Below are 20,949 nucleotides of genomic sequence, written 5' to 3' on the forward strand. Positions count from 1 at the left end.
AGAACTTCTCCTGGATTTCTTCAGGGCTCCTGCAATCTCAACCTGGTCAAGTGCTTACCAAAACTAACTAGAAAACATCACCCAGATTCCTATACCCCAAACTCCCGAACTGCCTAGCCACAGTTAAGTCATTACTTGTTAAGTAGGTAATCTTGATAGAAGAAAGTATACCAGCTCTTGATCTTTTTTGCCACTTGTCTCTGTATTTCATGGCAACCTTCTTGCCTATCATCCAGGACAAAAACATTTTAAGGATTAAATGACCAGACACTGCATTCCTCCCTTGTAAACTCTTATGTTCATTGTCTGTTTATGCGCAACAGATTTCCACAGATTTAGTGGCTTAAAACCACGCCTGTTGAAGAGCTCCCAGTTCTGCAGGTCAGAAGTCCAGCACAGCCTGGCTGGGTTTTCAGAGGCTAACAAGCTATAATGGAGGTGTGAGCAGGGCAGCAGTTCTTCCCAGAGGCCCTGGGAAAACCATCCCCAAGCACATTCAGGTTGCTGCAGAAGTTGGCTCCTTGTGGTTGTACAGCTGATTTCTGTTTCCCTGCTGGCTGTGACCGAGGGTTGCTCACTGCTCCTACAGGCCATCCCCATTTCTTGTCTCATGGCCCCTCCATCTTCAAACCAGCAGCAGTGTGTCAGGTTCTCGTCACATTTCTAATCTCCCTGGCTGTCCTTTCTGCTTGTGAGGGCTCCTGTGATAGATCATAACCTGCCCATCTGGAGTTCAGCTCTGCCATATAGCATAGCACAGTCACAGGACTGAAAGTCCTCCTTCCTCACAGGCTCTGAGAATTGGGGCACAGAATCTTGGGCCCACATCTATAATTCTGCTTCCCCCAGCCTTTGTTTCAGAGTCCACCATTGGCAGCCCATTACCAAGCTCCAGAAATGCTCATTTTGCTAAAGTTATTCACTGATTAAGGAAGCAGTGGGGTCAGGTGCTGTATTGGCCTCCCAGTAGCCCAAAAACCCTAAGTGCACCCCTCTAGGCAGACAACTAAAGACACATGTGTGAGAACAGACATGTTGTCTGGCTCCCACACGTGACCTCATTAATTAGTGGGACAAAAGGGCCTCCTTCAGGTCACTTGTTTCATATTTCACTGGATGAGATAAATGCCAGGCCTGACTGTGAGCTTTCAAGGTATCACCTCATCTCTGGGTTGGGGTGCAGGTGAGAAAGCACCAGGGCTCCCAGCCACATCGTCTTATCTCCTAATATTTTAGGAGACGTGGCTGGTTATAGGTGTGGACTCAGGAACCCCACCTCAGGCCCTCTGCATCTTTCAGAAGCACAGGCCCAAGAGGAGAAGTGGTACTCTGCTCAGTTCTGCCTCTACCTGTTGGGTTTCTGCATCATCCCAGGGCCCCGAGCTGCTGAGACAGGAAACAGAATCCCAAGTTCCTCTATACCTGCCCTTCTTACCTGAGTTTCTTGATAAAATGCAGATTTTGATTCAGGAGGTCCAGGTGGGCCCCAAGATTCTGCGTTTCACACATTCCCCCAGGTGATGCCAATTCTGCTGGTCCATGGGCCACCTGGGGTGGCGAGGGGCCTGGAGGCCTGGAGTCACACCAACAATCTTCACGGTTCTCCTTGGAGTTAGGGGAGCCTACTTCAGAACAAGATCCTACCTCTGAAATGGAGAATGGGCTTGTCTAGTTATGTCCCTCTGGGTTCCTCCACCAGCTGCTGAGAAACCCCATTCCTGGACTCAGGAACTTCCCCATGGGGGTGCTGAATGTCCAGTCAAGCCGTCCCCTGGGCAGGCAGCCTCCTAGGAGTGGGGAGTAGGCCAGGGGGTGCCTCGGGCCAGCAGAGGGCACTCGAGGAGCAGGGAGGACTCACTCCCTTGAGCCCTGGATTGGGTCCCTCTCATGCTAAATTTCTTTGGCCTGAAAAAGGTCTGTCTACACTATGAGGACATTTTTTCCCTCTTGAGGTAATCCTGCAAGGGTCTGGTCTCCCTGTGTTCCTGTCACCAAGCTACAGGGCTTCCTTCTCTTCAGGATTTGACTGTGGTGGGTGTAATGAACAGATAAGTAATTATGTGGGAGTATGTAAATATAAGAATATATATGATATGTCTATATGTGTATGCATGAACATAGGTGTATGTGCATATATATGTGTGCACATGTATGATTGATATAATGTACACATATAATGTTTGTATATGTACTATATACATTTACTATTTTGCCTATTAATGTACATATTTATACATGCTTTATACATATTTAATACATCATGTATTATATAATATACACATATATATTAACATACCTGTTTTTATACATGCATATTATATATGTATAGGTTATATAATATACACCTATGCACAGTGTATATGTATATGTATACATCCATATAAATGGTACATATTTTCTTATCACTTGTGTGAAGTAAGCTTTACTGTGGACTGACAAAGAAAAACATTTACATGTGTATGTAGATAAGCACACTTTCATAGAAAAAAGGCTGAAAATAAATACACCAAAATATAAACATGTTTATCCTAGATGGAATTATTTTCCATTTTTAAACAATGTACTTTTTTATTGTGTATATAATTAGAACAAGTTTATATATCTAGTTCTAGGTCTAAAATACTGAGCAGTGACTTCTTCTCTATCCAATAGAATTAAGCTTCCTAGAAAGCTTAATAAGAAATGTAACTTGGGAACAAGTCCTTTGCTTTTTAGAGCTGGTCATACTCAAAGGGACACTCTAGTGCTCAGAGTCCCTGGCTCACGTCCACTGCCTCATCTCCCATTTGCTGGATGCCTCTCGAGAAATCACATAATCACCAATATATCAGGTTCACATACATGCAGGGAGTTTTGTTTTCTTACCGTGCTGCTGTGTTCTCAGCACCTGGGACAGTGCCAGGCACAGAGAGCATTGTGGGAGTTCAGTGACTATTTGTTAAATTAATGAATAAATCTATCTCCAGGGGGTCTCTATTTAGACCATATGGCAATGGAACAAAAGATAGAGAAATGCCCAGACATACTGTTTACTCAAAGAGGAAAGAAGATGATTTTTACTCCTTTACTCAGAAATGGAAATTCAGACTAGCTAAAATGTTAACGAGCCTTATCTGGCTGCTCCTGCTCCTCAAAATCATTGAAAAATCACATTTCTGCATTACTTGGTTTGTTCAAGAAGTTGTATTTGTTATATTACATTTAAAGATGTATTCCAGATGATACTCATTGAATTTCTACTTTGTTTGTTGTTGTTACAGTGGAACTATAACTCAAAGAAAGCATCTATATCATTTGTAATGACAGTGAAGAGTGGTTTCAAGATATAATGTTCTCCCAGTGCGAAGTCAGAATTTTCTCAGCTAAGACAAAAACCTCAAAACTCACTGGTGCTAACTTATACTGTTTGCAACTTCACCTAATTAGTATTTTCTGAGCCCTTGCAGTCATAAGTCCTGACTTTGTTTCTCTTCTTTGTTATTTTCTGAAGAATGACAAATAGCCAAATTGAAGTCATTTCTCTTCTCATTCATGTATTTCTTTGTAACTTTGATTGAGTGTGTATCTTAAACCAAACAAATCTCTCTCTCTCTTACTGTGAGGGCATTTGGAAGACTGGACAGCCAGTAAGGAGATACTGAAAGCCCCACATGGATAAGTGACTTACTACCACATTAAAGGATTTAGGAATGTGCAGGATTCCAGGATGCATTTGGAATCCAAAGATCTGGCCATATTCTGGAGTCTGCAGCATTTTTCCCTCACAAAATAACTCTGTCTTCTTGCTTTGTAATCCAGCCAAACACAGTCTCAATGCTCTCATCATTCACTTTACCATCTCCAAATCTTAAATCTAACAAGGCATTTAGCTGCTAAGAGGAAAAGACAGGCTTTCCCTTTCTTAATAATTTGTCATCTTTGCTTTATTCTGCACCTGAAGTGGGATACCTTTAGACTCTTAAAAAAAGCACATATTTTTCTTTAGTCTGTCTGGTTAGATTATTCATAGTAATGTTATTAATGTTAATAATGTTAATGCTTATTGAGCATGTGATATATGCCCTGCACTGTTCATGGCATTCAAAACAGTGGTGAACAAAGTAGAGAAAATACTCATTCGTATAGAGTTTCTGTTCTAGTTTGGGGGCAACTGAAAATTAATGAGGAAACAAATAAGCCTGATAAGTTCAGAAAGGAAACACGTGCTATAAAGCAAATTAATGCAGGTGATGGGAAAGAAAGAAGTGGAGTAGGTGGGGGTCTTATTTAGATTGGGTGATCTGAGCGGTCAGGTGACATTTGAGCTGTGATGTAAGCTGCATGACAGAGCATGCTCAGCCATGTGAAGATCCAGGCAGAGGGAACTGCAAATGGAAAGGCCCTGAGGCAGAAAAAGGCTTGGGGTGTCTGAGACAGAGAGGAGGCTGAGGCAGGGGAGTATATAAGTAGGGAGAGTGGTAGGCGGGAGTCAAGTCAATTATGGCTTTGTCAGCCATGGTGGGGAGATATGGTTTAATTCTGAGGGTAGTAGTAGCCAGTAGAAGGTTCTATAACAGTTTGCTTTTTGAGACTCTCCGTCTGACTACTGGTGATGAGCAGATGGAGGTGGGGCAAATGAAAGAGCAGCGAGTCCCCATAGTAAGCCAGGTCATGGAGGATGGAGGACCTGGCCCAGGGTGAGGCTGTAGGAAGAGAGCTGCAGATGAATTGAGAGTGCCCTGGGAAGGTTCCAGAGCTGGTGTGGGGGGTGAAAGAATGGGGAAAGCCAAGAGTGAATCTGAAGATTTTGACTCCACCAATTTGCAAACTTACGTTGGTTGTCCCAATTCCAGCCTAATATCGCATATAATTCTCCCAGCTACTCTGTGAACTCAGTGTTGTTGTGTCCACGTTTTACAGATGGGGAAACTGAGGCTTAGGGAATTTAAGTAACTGAGCCACTCGACTCAAACAGCAGGCACTGGACCCAGCGCTGTCTGATGAGTAAGCCCCATTCTCCTCCTAGTGACTACCCTGCCTTCCTATCTGAGGAAGACCAGGGAGCCCAAAGTGATGTTGTATAACTTTGCAGATTTAAGAAACTATTTAGAGACTGGTAAGAGATATAATGAAATAAGTGCTGGATACTGGTATGAAATTATGAAATAAATTTTGTTAAATATTTCATTAATCATTGTTCAAAATGTAACTTAAAAAAATATCTTTTTAACTCTGGTAGGAATATAAATTGGTACAATCATTTTAGAAAACTGCTTGGCAGTTTCTTAATAAAGTTAAGTAAACACCCACCCTATGACTCAGCAATTCTACTCCTGGATCTTTGCCCAAGATAAATGAAAACATGCCACAAAAGACTTGTATAAGAATGTCCATAGCCACTTCAGTTATAATACCTGAAAACTGGCAACAACCCAAATTCCCAGTCGCAGCAGAATGGATAAATAAGCTGTAGTGAATTCACGGGATGGAGCACTCCACAACAGTTAAAAGGAATGAATCACTGACACATGAATGAATCACAAAAATATATGTTGAATGAAAGAAGGTAGACATAAAAACATACCATATGATTTCATTTATTTGAAGTTTGAGAACAGAAAAATTCATCTATGGTGGTAGCAGATGGGAGGGTGACTAGAAAGAGGCCCGGAGAACTTTCTGAAAGTTGGAGATCTTGACTGAAGAAGGGAGTACCTTTGTGTATGCATATTTCTTTCCAGAGGTGAGTAAGCACTTAAGCAGGATGGTAATAAAAGTCAAAGGAAAACTAATATGTTTTTTAAATCTGAGGCTACAAGGAACTCATGGTCATATGGTCACCAAAATAAGCATGTATGGGTGTCTCTGAATCATAGCATCAGGCAGCGCAGAGATGGTAAGGTCAGGTCATCACTGACAAATCCATTATCTCATCCATGGCAGCAGGTAGAGAGCCAGAAAGCAATTATTCACATGCAAATCCATATCAGTTTGAGATACAAACATTGAAGCAGTATTATTACAGCCTTGAGAGCTTTCAAATCATCTTTCAAAATTGCAGTGTGTTGACAGATGATGCTGAGGAATTCCGCGAGATGGCGCTGTGACTACTGATGCCTTATAATCTGAAAAGCTGTAGAGACCTATCCATGGGGAGAACACAGCAGAGGCCGACTGGTGGTCTTCCTAGTTCCCCTCCCCCACTGCCACTCCCCCCAGGGTTCAGGAAGGGGAGTCAGCTGCACAGATTGCTGGGGGAAGAGGATTCCAGCCGGAGGAGCCCCGCGCACAGGCNCCCCCCCCGCCCCTCGGTGTCCTGAGAACCTTGCTCATCCTTCCCACCTGGCCCCATTTGCCAAGCCGTCCCCCTTAGCCTTGTATTACTCTGAAGTGATTCATCCTGTCATTTTGGAGGCCTAACTTGCAGGTGGGCAGTGGATAACTTTTTATTCCGCTTGGTTTTGAACATAAGGTTTGTTGGTAGTGGAAAGCCATTTGAGTCTTTTAGGAAAAGAGCAACATAGTAAGTTTTATTTCACAGGCCATCAGTTAGGATGCAAATGACTGGGAAAAGCAGTGCGGAGGGCTGGTAGAGCAGAGAAATGAAGCTAACTGGGTTTTTTTGTTTGTTTTTTTGCCTTTTTTATTCCCCCAGCTGGCAAACTGGAAACAGTGAAATGGGCATTCACCTGGCCCCTGAGTTTTGTTTTATACTTCACTGTACCCAACTGCAACAAGCCCCGCTGGGAAAAGTGGTTCATGGTGACATTTGCTTCCTCCACGCTATGGATCGCAGCATTTTCCTACATGATGGTATGGATGGTAAGTGCATTGAGGACCCCACAGCAGTGCTAGATCTCTGTATAGAGAAAAATACTCTCAGCCAGAGGGGGAATATGGGTTGGGGTTTCAGCCAGTAACTATCAGTCAGCTGTTGCAGCCATAAGCTGCATAACAAACCACCCCTAAACTCAGTGTTTTAGAATCACTAGCATTCATCTGGCTGCTCATATATATGTCTGCAGGTTGACTATGGTTGGACTAATCTCAGCAGATACTGGCTGAGCAGCTATTGATTCAGGCAGCAGGTGGGGGTTCGCGTCTACTCCATGTGTTTGCCCGTTTTCCTGGACCACTGGCTGCCTGGGGAATGCCCTTCTCATGGTGGATCATTGGAATGCACAAGGGCAAGTGGAAACAACGTGCCTCCTAGGGCCTTGGCGGTGACTTCCACCTACATTCCGTCAGCCACGCCTGCCATCAGTAGAATGGGGGCAATATACTCCACCTGCTCCAGTGGAAAGAACAGCAGAGTCACCAGGCAAAGGGCATGGAGGAAAGTAAGGAACTGGGGAGTGATAACCCCATCTATAAGAGTCACTTGTCCTATCCCAGTCTCAGTGTCTTCAACAGAAAATGAGGTCATTGAACCAGGTGACCGTTCAATGTTCCCTTCTGAAGCTAAAATAATGATTCAGGGATTGGCCTTGGTTTTGGGGCCAGTAGAGCCTCTGTCCCAAAGCCATTTTAGGAAACACAGCCATCCAGAATGCACTGCAAATGTATGACTGTACTTTTTAACTGGGATGCAAACCTAATTCATTAGAACTGGAGTTGGGCAGAAATTAAAAGCCATGACAAAATTATGTAAATCTAAATTAATCTTGCTTGAGTGCTAGACAGAAATGCAATGTATGAATTATGGAGAATTAAATTCAAGAACTAAAAAAAGAATCTGAAAAGATTACTTGGGAGGTAATAACAAATTTATAAACTTAACACAATTAACTCATAATTATCCCTTGCCTTTAAGAGAAATAGAAAATTATTTTTTTCAATCCAAATCTTATAGCCATGGGTTTCTCCCTCATCCTGTATTCATTAACATTTTTATTTGACATATTCAATGGGTGCCATCTCTGTTTCAGGCTGGGGACTAATAGTGTTGGTGTCCCTGACCTCCAAGGGCTTAATGGTTTTCTCCCAAGTCCACTAACATGCAAACGCATCCACTGATCTGACTGATCTGAGGTTCACCCTCCTTCTGTTTGCCTCCTTCTGCTCTGGCGGAGGTTCTAAAAACTCCTGAAAATTGGCCAGGAGTGGGGAGAAAACAAGGGGAGCACGAGACCTGGCCCAGCCAACTAGGGAATCGGTTCCCCAAAATTCCAGATTCTACCACAAGCATCATAATAACAGCAGCTCTTTTCCAGGCCCCAGCGAGCCAAACCAGATTCCTGCAGGGACCCAGCTGAGGGTTAGAAAGGAAAACAAGGTTTGGCCAGGATGCTTGTGGCTCTGTTTCTCAAACAGAAATGTTTGTTTCTGCATCTCACTTTCCTCCCTGGAGAGCAGAAGGCAGAGATCCCCGGGGCCACCCTGACCAGTTCAGTTCAGCACTGAACGGATATAAAGTGCATTCTCTGGTTTGGGAGGAACAATCCACACATCTCAATGGATCTAACTTTCCCTAAACCTTTGAATGTGGAAGGAGCAACTGGAGGAAGTCAGGGTGTCATGCATGGGTGTCCCTTTCAGTTGCTGGCCTGAGAGGAACTGTCAGGAGAATGTGCTACTTAAAACATGTGGTTTGCATTTCTTGTAACTATAGAAAGTGAGGCAGTCAGGTGGCATCCTAAAATGACCAGTTCGTCTCAGCTCCTGCAAGTTGCCCTTTTCTTTCTTTTTTTTCTTCTTTTTTTTTATTGTTAGTTTCAGGTGTACAGAACAATGCAATAGTAATCAAGTTGCCCTTTTCTTACGCCAACATACAGGGAATTAGTCTCTCTCCCCCTCACCTCTCTTTGGCCACTGCCCCCCACCCTCATCATGATGTCTCATCAACTGCTTTCCTCTCAGTTTTCCTATCTGGAAATTAGGAGTCTAAAATGGGCTTATTTATATAATGAAAGCAATGTCTCAGGTATCACCTGTTTCCATCCTCTGTCTAATCCCCGCCGATGTAGACAGAGGCACTGCCTACGCAAGTAAGCCTGCCCGCCTAACCCTAATGTGCCCTGTGATTATTAGCACGTGTGCCTTGGGCAGTGCCTCAGTTTCCTTATCTGAAGAATGGAGATAATAATGGCCCCCTATTACAGAGGGTTGTTGTGATAATTAAGTTAAAACCCATGAACATCACTGAGCACAATGCCTAAGTACTAAATAAACATACATGATATGGTGCAGAAGATGATGTTGACAAAGATGATGGTAGCAAGCTTCAAGGGAGAGAAGAAAGGAATCGACCGCTTATGGCTTTTCCTACAAGACTGGATAGTGTGAATTCAGCCCCTTTCCAGTCGTTGTAAATTCTCATTATGCAGCTCAGGACTTGGAAGCTCAAATTCCCAGTGCAGTGTGGTAGCCATGTATTTGGGTTTCCCAGGACCATCCTGAGTTTAAATATTCTGTCCCAATATTGCCTTTCCCCAGAAACTCTGTATTTTCTCTCTCAAGCCGCCTGTCTCACCTGAAAGGAAAAAGTAAAAAAGGCCAATCTTTGATGGGAAAACATGGGCTTCATAACTACATCCTGGTCCCCTGACCTGCAGCCCTGGTCTGCTGCACTAGAAGTTCTGTGCACTCTTGTCTCGGTACAGAGAGCAGACTCTGCTTCCTGGAGAGACCGCCCAGATTGAAGCCTTTTTTGCTTCATGGTCAGAGGATCCATGGGCAGATAGGACTGGCGTCGGCTCTCAGCTCACCACGTCTTCCTGCTTCTTCCAGGTCACGATCGTTGGTTACACGCTGGGGATTCCTGATGTCATCATGGGGATCACCTTCCTGGCAGCCGGGACCAGCGTGCCAGACTGCATGGCCAGCCTCATTGTGGCCAGACAAGGTGGGGCCCCAGTGGAATGGGTATGGGAAAGAAAGGAAGGCCTTCCTTTTGGGGTCAGGAGGTCCACATGGCAATTACCAGGGCATCAAATTCTGGCTTGGAAGGAGCAATGAGTGACTTCAAGATCATGTTGGTCAGAAGGCTTCTTGGCATCAGAAGAACAGAGCAACAAATAAGCCAGAAAGTCCTTGAGAAAAGCAGAGACATTTCCTAGGTAGTACCCACATCCCCTTTTGGAGTTCATATTACCATTTCTCTACTATTAAAAATAGTACTAAATATAAGGATAGCTAACCTTTGCTGAGTACCACACACTGAGCAAAGCAATTTAGACATATTATCTCAATTTAAACAACAACTCTATGAGTTAGGGACAGTCGTACTGATTTTATGGGTAAGGAAACTGAGGCTTGAAGAGGACAGACCCCATGCCCTACAGTTTACCCAGCTGCAGGACCCCTCAAAGTGGCAGTTTCCAGAGGCCACTCTTTTGTGTGTGACAGATCCTTCTCTCCTTCAAAACCAAGCTTACCTTCCCAGACGTGCACCTCCCAATGGCCGTGTCCTTTCCCAGCACCCACTCTAATTTACATGCCTGATTTGTGCTAGACGGCCTTTGTTTTTAGTAAACACAATGTGTAGCTACAACACTTAGCACAGTGTCCTCTACAAGCCCTCTCATAATTCTCCTGGTTACATTATTTTTCTTAATATTGCTCAATGATTCAGAAGAAGAATTGAATACAGTGTAGAGCAGGTGCGTGATAACACTAATATGAATGGGTTGGTGAGATCATGAGCTGCTTTATAAAACAGTGATCATATTTAAAGTAAAGGTCAACAGTCCAAAGAATGCATACTTTATTCTACTCTATTGAAAATACATATTCTATTCTACTGACTGAGGAGTAGAACCAAATACGTGAGCATGCAGACCTGTCAGCTAGGCCTCCTGCTGTCAGACCGCAAGCTTGAGAGACTCCCTCGTGGGGCCCCCGCGTCCCCTTGGTATCACCTCCCTCATTCGAGTGACCTCTTGTCCTTGCAGGCATGGGGGACATGGCTGTGTCCAACTCCATTGGGAGCAATGTGTTTGACATCCTTATCGGTCTTGGTCTACCCTGGGCCCTGCAGACCCTGGCTGTGGATTATGGATCCTACGTAAGTGGTTTTTCTTCATGGCTTCTCTTTGAACCCAGGGCTACACAGACTCTGTTTGTAGTGGCCTTGGCCACTGTGATTTTGTCTCAAGGCAAGGATGTGTGGAAATACTGATGTTGAGGGGAAACAGATTCTCCCCATCAAAGTCCTTCCAAAGTCAGGCTTGCAGGGACATTCAGGACTTAAGAACAGTGTTGGAACACTTTTTCTATAACCAGTCAGAGAGTAAATACTTTAGGTTTTGTGGGCCAAACGGTCTCTGTCACACCTACTCAGCTCTGCTGTTGTAGCCTGAGCTACTATAGACGATACAGAAGTGAATGAGTGTGGCTGTTTAAGTACACCTTCATTAATAGAAACTGAAATTTGAATTTTATATAATTTCTACATATTGTGATACATTATGAGTCTTTTGTTGTTTTTCAACCATTTAAAAATGTAAAAATCATTCTTACCTTATGAGCTATGCAAAAATAGGTGGTGGGCCAGATTTGGCCCAGGGGCCATAATTTGACAACCCCTACTCTAGTGTATTTATTTTGCATACAGAATATTTTTATTAATAAAGGAAGGGACACAAAATACAAGATGCCCTTTCTGCCAGGGATCTGGCAACTGTCAAACCCTCCTGTGATGGCCTCCGTGCTGTCTCTCAAGATTAAGCTGATTATGACTTCAGGTGGATACGCAGATGGGTGACACAGGTGGTCCAGGGACTTTAATGCTCTTTCCCAACTTGACAAAATGTTCACCCTCTGCTAGTGGAAACTTCTGACCTAAACATTGTCCAAAGACTAGGGAAGACATTCCAATTAGTGATTTCTTCCTGTATCTGATAGAAAACAGTATTGTGCATCTGAAGATTTACCCCCAACCCAGTGCTATGTGCTTCTCTAAATGTGTTGCTGAACGTGACTTTATCTGTACAATATGTTGTAAGTAACTGTGTATTCTGCAGAGAATATTGTAACCATTTTAGCAAATGATACTTGTCTTCAAAGTTGCTTGACAAATGGCTGTTTCAGCTCGGGAAGGTGTATTCAGCTGGTTGCAATTGTTGGAGAGGAAGAGGGATACCCTTCTTTAGTTCTTATGGCTGGACTAGTAACAAAATAATAAAATGGACACAAGACTAGATTAACAGGAAAAAAAATAATTTAATATGTGTGTACAGCAAACAAAAAAAGAAGGAAAACAAAAACAAAAAAAAGGAAAAAAATATGTGTGCACAGGAGAATCGTAATATGATGCTCAGATCATAAAATGAGACTCAAAGAAATGATCAATCCAGGCACCTTTTTGTACTTTTTAGACAAAGAAACAATGAATTTGTTAGAAATTGACAGAACAAGGAAAGTTAGTACTCATTAGAAAGAAATCTAAACTACAGAGAACAAACTGATGGTTGCCAGAGGGGAGGGGTGTTGGGGAGTTGTGTGAAAAAGGTGAAGGGATTAAGAAATACAAATTGGTAGTTACAAAATAGTTACCAGGCTGTAAAGTGCAGCATAGAGAATATAGTCAATAATGTTGCAACCAGATGGGTGCTAAATTAATCATGGGGATCACTGCATAAATTATGTAAATGCCAGATGAGTACTAGAGTAATCGTGGGGATCACTGCATAAATTATATAAATGCCTAACCACTATTCTGTATACCTGAAACTAATATAAAATAATACTGAATGTCAAAAAAAAAAAGAAAAAAGAAAGGAATATAAGCAACGTTTGGGTATTAGCTAGTGAGGAATCTAAACAAGGTTTGGGCTTGGGTAGTAAATTAGTAAAGGCATTATAATATTTGTTTAGACATGCTTTGGACTCTGGATTCTTTTAACTCTGTGATAAGGTTTTCTCTCAGCCCTCAGGAGCAGGGAGGGCACCTGTCACATGGGAGATTTATCTCTTCTTTTAGGGGGCCAGGGAGGTCAGGGCTTTCTGCTTGCACAGGCAGATTCTTAAGTAACTTTAATTCAAAATAATTGATATGCCATTGTGGGCTATCTTGGGGCAGACTGCCCTGAGCCCTGACCTGATGAAATGGAAATCCATATAGAAAGGCCACATGTTTTGGGTTCATGGGCAAGTTACCTACTGGCTGAGAGATTTCCTCAAAGGTCATACTTGATCTTCTGTGCCTCATCCCTCTTTCCAAGTACTCTAGCTCTTCTAAATGCAAAGTTCTGTCTCTCATTTCATTTCCGGATCCACCTTTATAGCCCATCTTCATTGGGATCCCAGATTCTGCCTGACTCCTCTGTTCGTTCCCCCAGCTCGGAGCACTGGGCATGGATCTGTTGAGTTCATCAACAGTCCACCTGGTTTACTCCTCTGCTTCACCTCCCCATTTACCTCTTATCAAAGATATGAAGGAGTAAAATTCAAACCTGTGTGAATTTCAGCTGCTTTTTGTCTTTTCTGGTGGCTAAAAGCAGTTAGCAAAAAGATGAAACGAAATTACACTCTAAATAACCTGGAAAACCAATCCATGAATAGCAGATTTTTACCACATTGACTCTCTCTAGGGAGGGATAGACAGGCAGGAGCAAGGGATGCAAATCCGTCCAATGTCCCTAAGATCCAGTATGTTTATTTTTTTCTTTACTGGGATTAAAGGGTACAATCATGGAAGGTAAAAATCAAAAACTTTCAGAAACAAAACTCAGAACTCATCCTGAAAGTAAACCAGTTTCTCAAACCAGCTTTGAAATCTTCCTGACTGAACATAGATATCAGGCCTATAATTCCAACGCGAACAGGCACATTGTTTCCCATAAACAATTCCCTAATGGTCTGCCCTCCTTTCCTTCTCTCTAACATTCTCCCAACACTCTTCAGCGAACAGAAAATTAAACAAAATTCTCATATCAGTAACACAGCCATGAAAACATACCCTTTTCAGGTCCCAAACTCTAGTGACAGGGTGACATGGAGACAAAAATTTAGGCCCTATTAGATGTTTGGCCCAAATTCATGTTTTCCATTTGTAGATGACATAATTGGGTCACTCTGGTAATTCTGCTGGAATTATACAAGGAGCACAACTAATCCTGTGGATGAAGATCGCCTTTATCCTTGAAGTGAAGGGGGAAATGCAGAAGAAAAGACCACTTCTGGATTATGATCAACAGCCATGGTGCACAGGAAGTGCTTTTAGGGGAGACTTCTGGTTGGAAAGACTAGAAAAAGATGTGTCACATTGTGTTATCATCCATGTGTTTCTGTAACCGGTGCCACAGAGACCTTCACTTTATTCCAGGGATACAAACATCCAATGTAAGCCTCTCTTTTGAAAGCAGAAATTCAGTAACATAATCTATAAACAGTTCTTGAAGCCAAAGGAAGCCAAGGAGATTTCATTTGTATATGGTGTGAGTCCAACCTCATTCTTTTGTATGGAGATATCCAGTTGTTTCAGTACCATTTGTTGAAAAGGAGATTTCATTTTGAACTTTAAAAATTCTAAGGAAAAAATTCTAGTTAACTTCTTTTTCAGTAATATTCACAACTTAGGAACTGTTAGGAAGCTCATGATTACATTTCAGTTAAAGTTGTGCATTCTAGAATCCCATATTTCCTAAATAGTGATTACCTTCACTATCAGGAAAAGTTTTCATCCCAACTGAGTCAGAACTAAAATGTAAATGGGCAAGGAGCAGGGAAGTTGATAGGTGAGTTGAATCGGGGGGTAACAGAGTACTGGCATTCTTTAAAATGCTACTTTTTGCTTATTTTACTCAGATAGTTTCATCTCTTTGATTGACAGGGCATTCAGTGATGGTTGAAATCCCATGAACAGAACAACACCCCAAGTGCTGCCCACATACCTAACTTTTCTAATCCTTCCACACTCTATCCAAATGTAGCCTCACGCTGCACATCACATAATCTCTTTCCCACATCCCTGTCAGCCCATTCTCTTCATACCGTGTCCGACAGTGATTTACTCACAACATCTCTCTGCTACTAGAGTCTGAGTGTGAGGCCTTGTCCACGTTTACCATTTACACTGCACTCATAACCATCTTGCACATAGCAGGACATTTTACTTATCCAAATAGAGAATAAATTTAATTTCCTCAATTATAGGGGTAGTAATTCCTTGTATATCAGTAGCTCCTGAGAGATTTGCCAATTTCATCCCAGTTAAATAATTTATATTCATGGTGGTGACTGTGAGTCAGCAAGAGAAAGTTAAAAATGAAATATTTTTATCACAAACAATTAAGGTGCTGGCATGTAGAGAGGTGGACTTCAGTTTTCTGAGAATTTTACTTGTATAGACTACCTCTTTGCCTAGTAATGTTAGACAAAACTAGTGGCCCAGTATGTGGCCCAACAAAGCTATATCTTTTGATTTTCCTGGAAACGGGTCCCAAAACATGGCCCTCTGGAACCAGACCACCTTATAAAGGGGGTAAAGGGGCCCCTACCATGGCTACCGTTGCCTTTCTCCAGCTCATTCTTCAGGTGTCAGCTTGGATGTCAACTGTGACCTCCGAAGCTTGGATCAGGTGTCACTCCTGTGTTTTTCAGCAGCTCCCATCAAAGGTTTCCTTTGTCTGAGTCTTCTCCAGAGAGGTGATCTCCCTGAGGACAAAAACTGTATTCATCTTAAGCCTAGCACAGTGTTTCCTCTGTGCCTAGCACAGTGCCTGGTACTTAGAATGTGCTCAACAAATATTGGATGGATGGATGGATGGATGGATGAATCCTAAGTTTCCCATCAGCATCACCCCACATGGGGAGGAATATATGTGAGCAGAGCAGGATGAAAGAATAGGCTGACCTGAGAAAAGAGCAGGGGACTAACAAAACAGCAATAAGAACAGATTAACATGCACTAAGCACCTACTATGCGCCAGGCACTCTAAGGACACCATGCACACATGGTCTCATCTAATCCTGACAGCAGCTAAATAAGGCAAGGATTATTTCTTCAACCAGTGGTTATTGTACACCAACTGTGTGCCAGGAACTTAGTGAGGCACTGGGAATACAGAATGAGCCAGATGGACTAGACCTTCCCTTTTAGAGCATATATCTGATTGGAGGAGACCGACCACCCGTGAGTAACAAATACATGAGTGCACTAACTTTGGAGAGCAAAAGCCTTATGAAAACAATGACACACGTGATGTGATAGTGAGCAGGGGCTGTGTGTCACTCTAGATTTGTTAGACAAGGAGGTATAGTCTGTGTCAAGTGGTGAATGACAAAAAAGGGTTGGATGTGTGGAGGGCAGGGAAGCATTCTAGACAGAGGGGACTGCAAGAGCAAATACACTGAGGTGGGCTGTGTCTGAGAATAGAAGGAAGACCGATGTGGCAGGAATGTAATGGTGTGGTGAGGTGAGCAGGGGTCACAGGTTTCAAATTAAGTGCAATGTTGTTTTAAGTCCCTTTGTGTAGATCAGGAACCCAAGGCCCAGAGAAGTTAAATCACATATCCAGAAAGAGGCAGAGAGAAGACAGTAAGATTTTTCTCTCCAAGCCCCAGGGACCAAAGAGGGAGGAAAGGTACTATTACAAAAGGAAATCGTGCCACAGCAGCCGCCATGCACGGTGTGGGGCACAGGAGCATGAGGGTCATCACTGGGGTGGAACCATCCGAGTTTGAATCTTTGCTGGAAGAGAGAACGGGGTCTGCTTATTAAGACTAAAGTAACTTATCCAATTTTATGTAAAGGGAAAAGGACCAGGAAGAGAAGAGACCTTCGACCTCCAGAATCCTCTTTTTAAAGGCCAAAAAAAAAATGTGGCAGCTAAAATCCTCTCTGCCCTAGGCTGTGGTATGTGATATGTCTCCAGTGGATTTCTAACTGAAGGTTGGAGGAGCCATTCCGGATTCTTCCATGAGGATTACCTGACTACTCAGTCCCTGGGTCCCTTCCTGGCTCTCATTAAGCCCTCCAATGGTCAGCCCCCCAGGTCCAGTGACATTTTGGGGTATCACGATGTAACCTCATGCCAAGACGCAGAGTCACTTGGGAAAATAGTTCCAGGTTCACAGAAAAGCAAACTTAGGGGCTTACTTGCCACAGGCCATTTGTCTTGCCTCTTCTCTGCATCCAGCGTTTCCCCGGAGGGAGGCTTCATCTCCAGAGGACACGCAGGGGCCTCCTTCTATTTGACATGGCTGTAACCCCATGGCATCTATCTACATCTCTGACATCAGAACTGAGAAACCTGTGTGGGTTTAATGGCTTCTCCTGCCCTTGCCAGGGACCTGCTGACAATTCTGAAATCATTTTTCCATCTTGACTAGATGGGGTTTCCAAGTCATAATTATTGGATAATTACCATCGAGACAGCTGTTTTATGCATATTAGATTCAGGCATTTGACAACAAGGAATGAATGCAGTTTTACAGATTTTGACATTTCCTAACACTTCTCAGAAGCCAGCTAGCTATTTAAGTGCCTGAAATAAAATATGTACCCTGTTACCCCAAAAATAAGTCCAAGCTGGAAAATAAGCCATTGCATGATTTTAGGTGCCAAAATATGGCACCTTGGCATACTGAATATTTTAAGCTGAAGGAGTGTGTGGAAAAGGCACCCTTCTCCCTGAAACAGGTCATAAAACCCTCATGTGAGTGGTGCGTGCCCTCCATATCCTGGAGGAATCATGCTATGGCTTCTTCTCCAACTAGGTCTTGTTTTCAAGGAAACACGGTGTATATATTTCTAAAAGTCAAAGTTTGGAAAATGAGCACATCTTGTCCCATTTTGGCGATGAGCTTCTGTTCCACATGTTCAGCAGAACTAAGAAAGTCACCAGGCAGGACCCAGAAAGCCAGGGCAAAACTCAGATTTCTAAGTTGAGCTTAGAAATGCAAAAGAAATATGAGAAGTGACAGGGGGAGACAGAGAATCTGTCTTTTTTCTTTGTCCCACCACAGAGGTAAAAAGAAGAGGTGATCAGAAATGTCCTCATTGCACGCCTTCTGCCCAGTTTATTCTTTCTCTGATCAAACGCTAGTTGAATGCTTACTGTGTGCTAAGCTGATAGCGGTTGTTGGGGATGGTGCTGTGAGCAGGGCAGAACTACAACCTCTGGAAGGAGACAGTTACACAAGCAAGTCCAAAACAAAACATCATGTGTGCCCTCTCAAGGGCTCATGCAGAAGTGGTGGCAATGGTGGCATTTTGTGGCAGGGGTTAGGGGACCTGGAATGCTTGTGAGAAAAGGACACTTCTTCTGAGTATCTGAGATTATTGGAGCTGGCCAGGTAAAGAGTGTGAAAGGATTTTTTCCAAGCAGAAGGAACAGCCTTTAGAAGACCAAGATACAAGAAAGCTTCATATGTGCACTGAGAGAAGCTCCTGTGGCTAGAGGTAAGGTGTGGGCAGTGGGCAGTGCAGGAATGAAACTAGAGGCAGAGAGAGGCCATACAGTAAAGGCACTGTGAGCCATGGTACCAGAAAGAATGAAGGGTATTAGAGAGGGCCTGGTGCCTTTTACTGTATGTGCCTTGTAGAAAGAAGATTCTGACTACTACATGGAGAAAGGATTGAAGCCAAACCAGACTGATGGCAGCATGAACAGTTATGAAGCATTCGCAGGAGAGAGAAAGTATAGTGACCAGGACTAGGATACTTGTATCAGTTAGCCATTGCTACCATAATACTATGTAACAAACCACCCAAAACTCATTATCATCCCTATTTCATTATCATATATTTCTTTTTCATGCATCTGAGGTGACTGGTGTTTGGCTGACCCGGGCTTGGCTCCAAGCTTCAGATGGGTCTGCTCCATGCGTCTCTCAGTCTCTTTGAACCAGTGACTTCCTGAGACACGTTCTTCCCATGATGAAAGGCAGGAGCACAAGAGGCCACCTCAGTTATGGAAATACATTTCAAACCTGTGTTTGTGTTAAGTCCATTAATATTTCATTGACCAAAGCATATCATGTGGCCAAACCAAAATTCAGGAGGCAGGGAAATATGGTTGGCTGCCCACCACGGAGTGGACATATAACTGTGGACATATAAGACCAGCGATTCACTCTGCCTCAGTAATAGCAGTAAATCTGGAGAACAGTGGAAGGCAAAGCAGAAAACTGCAGAAAAAGAACCAGCAGGACTTGGTGATGGATTTAACATCAGCTCCTAGACATCTACTAATGGGGAGGTGAGGTGGGACAAGACAAGGACCTGGTCATCTAAGATTTTCTTGGCCATTGTGAAAAGTTTGGATTGTATTCTAACTGCCACTGAGGATTTTAGCAAAGTAATGGCATGCTTCACTTTATATTTTAAGATCATATCTGATAGTATTTGTAAATGCATTAGAAGGAGGCAAGGAAAAGGGGAGATAAGTTGGAAGCTGGTGACGAGATGCTGGTGACGTGAGCTAAGGTGGTGGGAATGCAGAGGAGGGAAAAAGATTTTTCAGGAAGATTTGATAAGATTTTGTGATGGATGCATGAAGGGGAAAAGATGAAGATAAAAATCAAAGGTAACTTCTAGTTTTTTGCTTGAGCAATTAAGTGTGTTATGGTGTCATTCATGGAGCTGGGGAAGACAGCATAGGGAGTAAGGAACATATTTATGAGTAAGAGGAAATATCAAGGGTTTCATTTAGGACAGATGACGTTTGGCATGTCTGAGGTCATCCAGGTGGAGATGTCAAGAAGGCAGCTGAATAAATGTGTCTGAAGTTCAGAGGTGAGGTCTGGGCTACAGGTATGAACTTGGAAGTCAATAGCATTATGTGGTTTTTAAAACACGAAGCTCATAAAGGAAGTAAGTGTAGATAGAGAAGAAAGCCCAAAACCATACCCTGATGTCAGGTAGGGAAGAAACCGTCCAGTGAAGGATATTGAGGAGCTGTCAGCCAGAAGCGGGGAGAATCGAAAGGAAATGGGGCCAGGAGAATTTTTCAAAAATGACAGATTAGCCAAGCACATAGGACTTTTTCCAAGGTTCTTCTTCTGAGGCCAGCTGTGTCAGCCAACAAGTACCTCTTCCAAGAAGCTTCCCCACTGCCAAATTTACTGCTTCTAGAATCATATGGGACTGTCATCTATGATGTGCATGTCTGCCCAAAATCTAACTGAGGGCGGGAACCGGATCTGATTACTCAGCTAGTGCTCCCCAGCGCCCAGCAGAGGGCTGTGTGGAATGAATCAGTGAACCAGTCATTCTTCATGCCTTACAAGTCTTTCCTTCTTACCTTTTTTTAGCAAGCATTCCCAAATCAGGTTCCTAATACCAGGACACTGTTTCAACTGCCAGGGCCAGTTGTTTTGGGTTTTTTTCTGAAAGTGCCTGCCCCAACCCCCGGGGACAATGTCACAGCTCTTCCTAACCCCAACTTCAGTGAGGCTACATTGGTAGCTTGCAGTTGACCTTGGTGAGAGTACTGACACCATGGAAATCAGCAGAATGCCAGAATACCACTGCCAAGGCCAGTATACACAATATTCCCACAGGACCTGGACATGTAACTTGAAGATAGTTTGGTGCTATCTTAATAAATGACTCTTCTCAAGGTTGCTCTGACAAAACTCCTGGGTGCTATAGTGACAGCCCACCAAGCCCCCTTAAAGTGAATATTGACTGTTTGATTTCAGGTGCTGATCAGGAAAATGAGGTGATATTTGAGGGAGGGCAAGGTCTTCACAGGTCACCTACGGAAGGGCTTATCTGAAGCTGATTCATCTCATTGTCTGTCAAAGTATAGTTCCCCTAGAAACCATTCAATCCTAAAACAAGGACTTGAGATGAGGAGTTTATTTGGGAGAGGCAGGAAAGTCCAGGAGGAGAGTGAGGAGGTGAGACAAGAAAGGAAGGCATCCAAGGGCAGGCATGTTAGCAAGCCTGTTACTGCCATGGGAGACTACAGCTGGGTCCTGGGGGAGCTCTGGGAAATGGTGCAGCCCTTGTCCCAGAATGACCCCATCTGAGGGGCAAGGGAGCTGGGGTGTTTATACACCCCAGAGAGTCATTGGTGG

General features: G+C 43.3%; 1 protein-coding gene across 1 annotated transcript in view; it reads left to right on the top strand.

The window, feature by feature from the left end:
* Window positions 1–20,949, top strand: part of SLC24A3 (solute carrier family 24 member 3) — a 501,111-nt gene that overhangs the window by 464,902 nt on the left and 15,260 nt on the right. Inside the window, exons 13-15 of the mRNA XM_019653117.1 lie at window positions 6,635–6,801; window positions 9,709–9,823; window positions 10,872–10,984. Coding sequence (XP_019508662.1) covers window positions 6,635–6,801; window positions 9,709–9,823; window positions 10,872–10,984 — 395 coding nt within the window. The remainder of the gene's footprint in view (window positions 1–6,634; window positions 6,802–9,708; window positions 9,824–10,871; window positions 10,985–20,949) is intronic.

Source organism: Hipposideros armiger, unplaced genomic scaffold (genome assembly GCF_001890085.2).
Source record: "Hipposideros armiger isolate ML-2016 unplaced genomic scaffold, ASM189008v1 scaffold_195, whole genome shotgun sequence".
Lineage (NCBI taxonomy): Eukaryota > Metazoa > Chordata > Mammalia > Chiroptera > Hipposideridae > Hipposideros > Hipposideros armiger.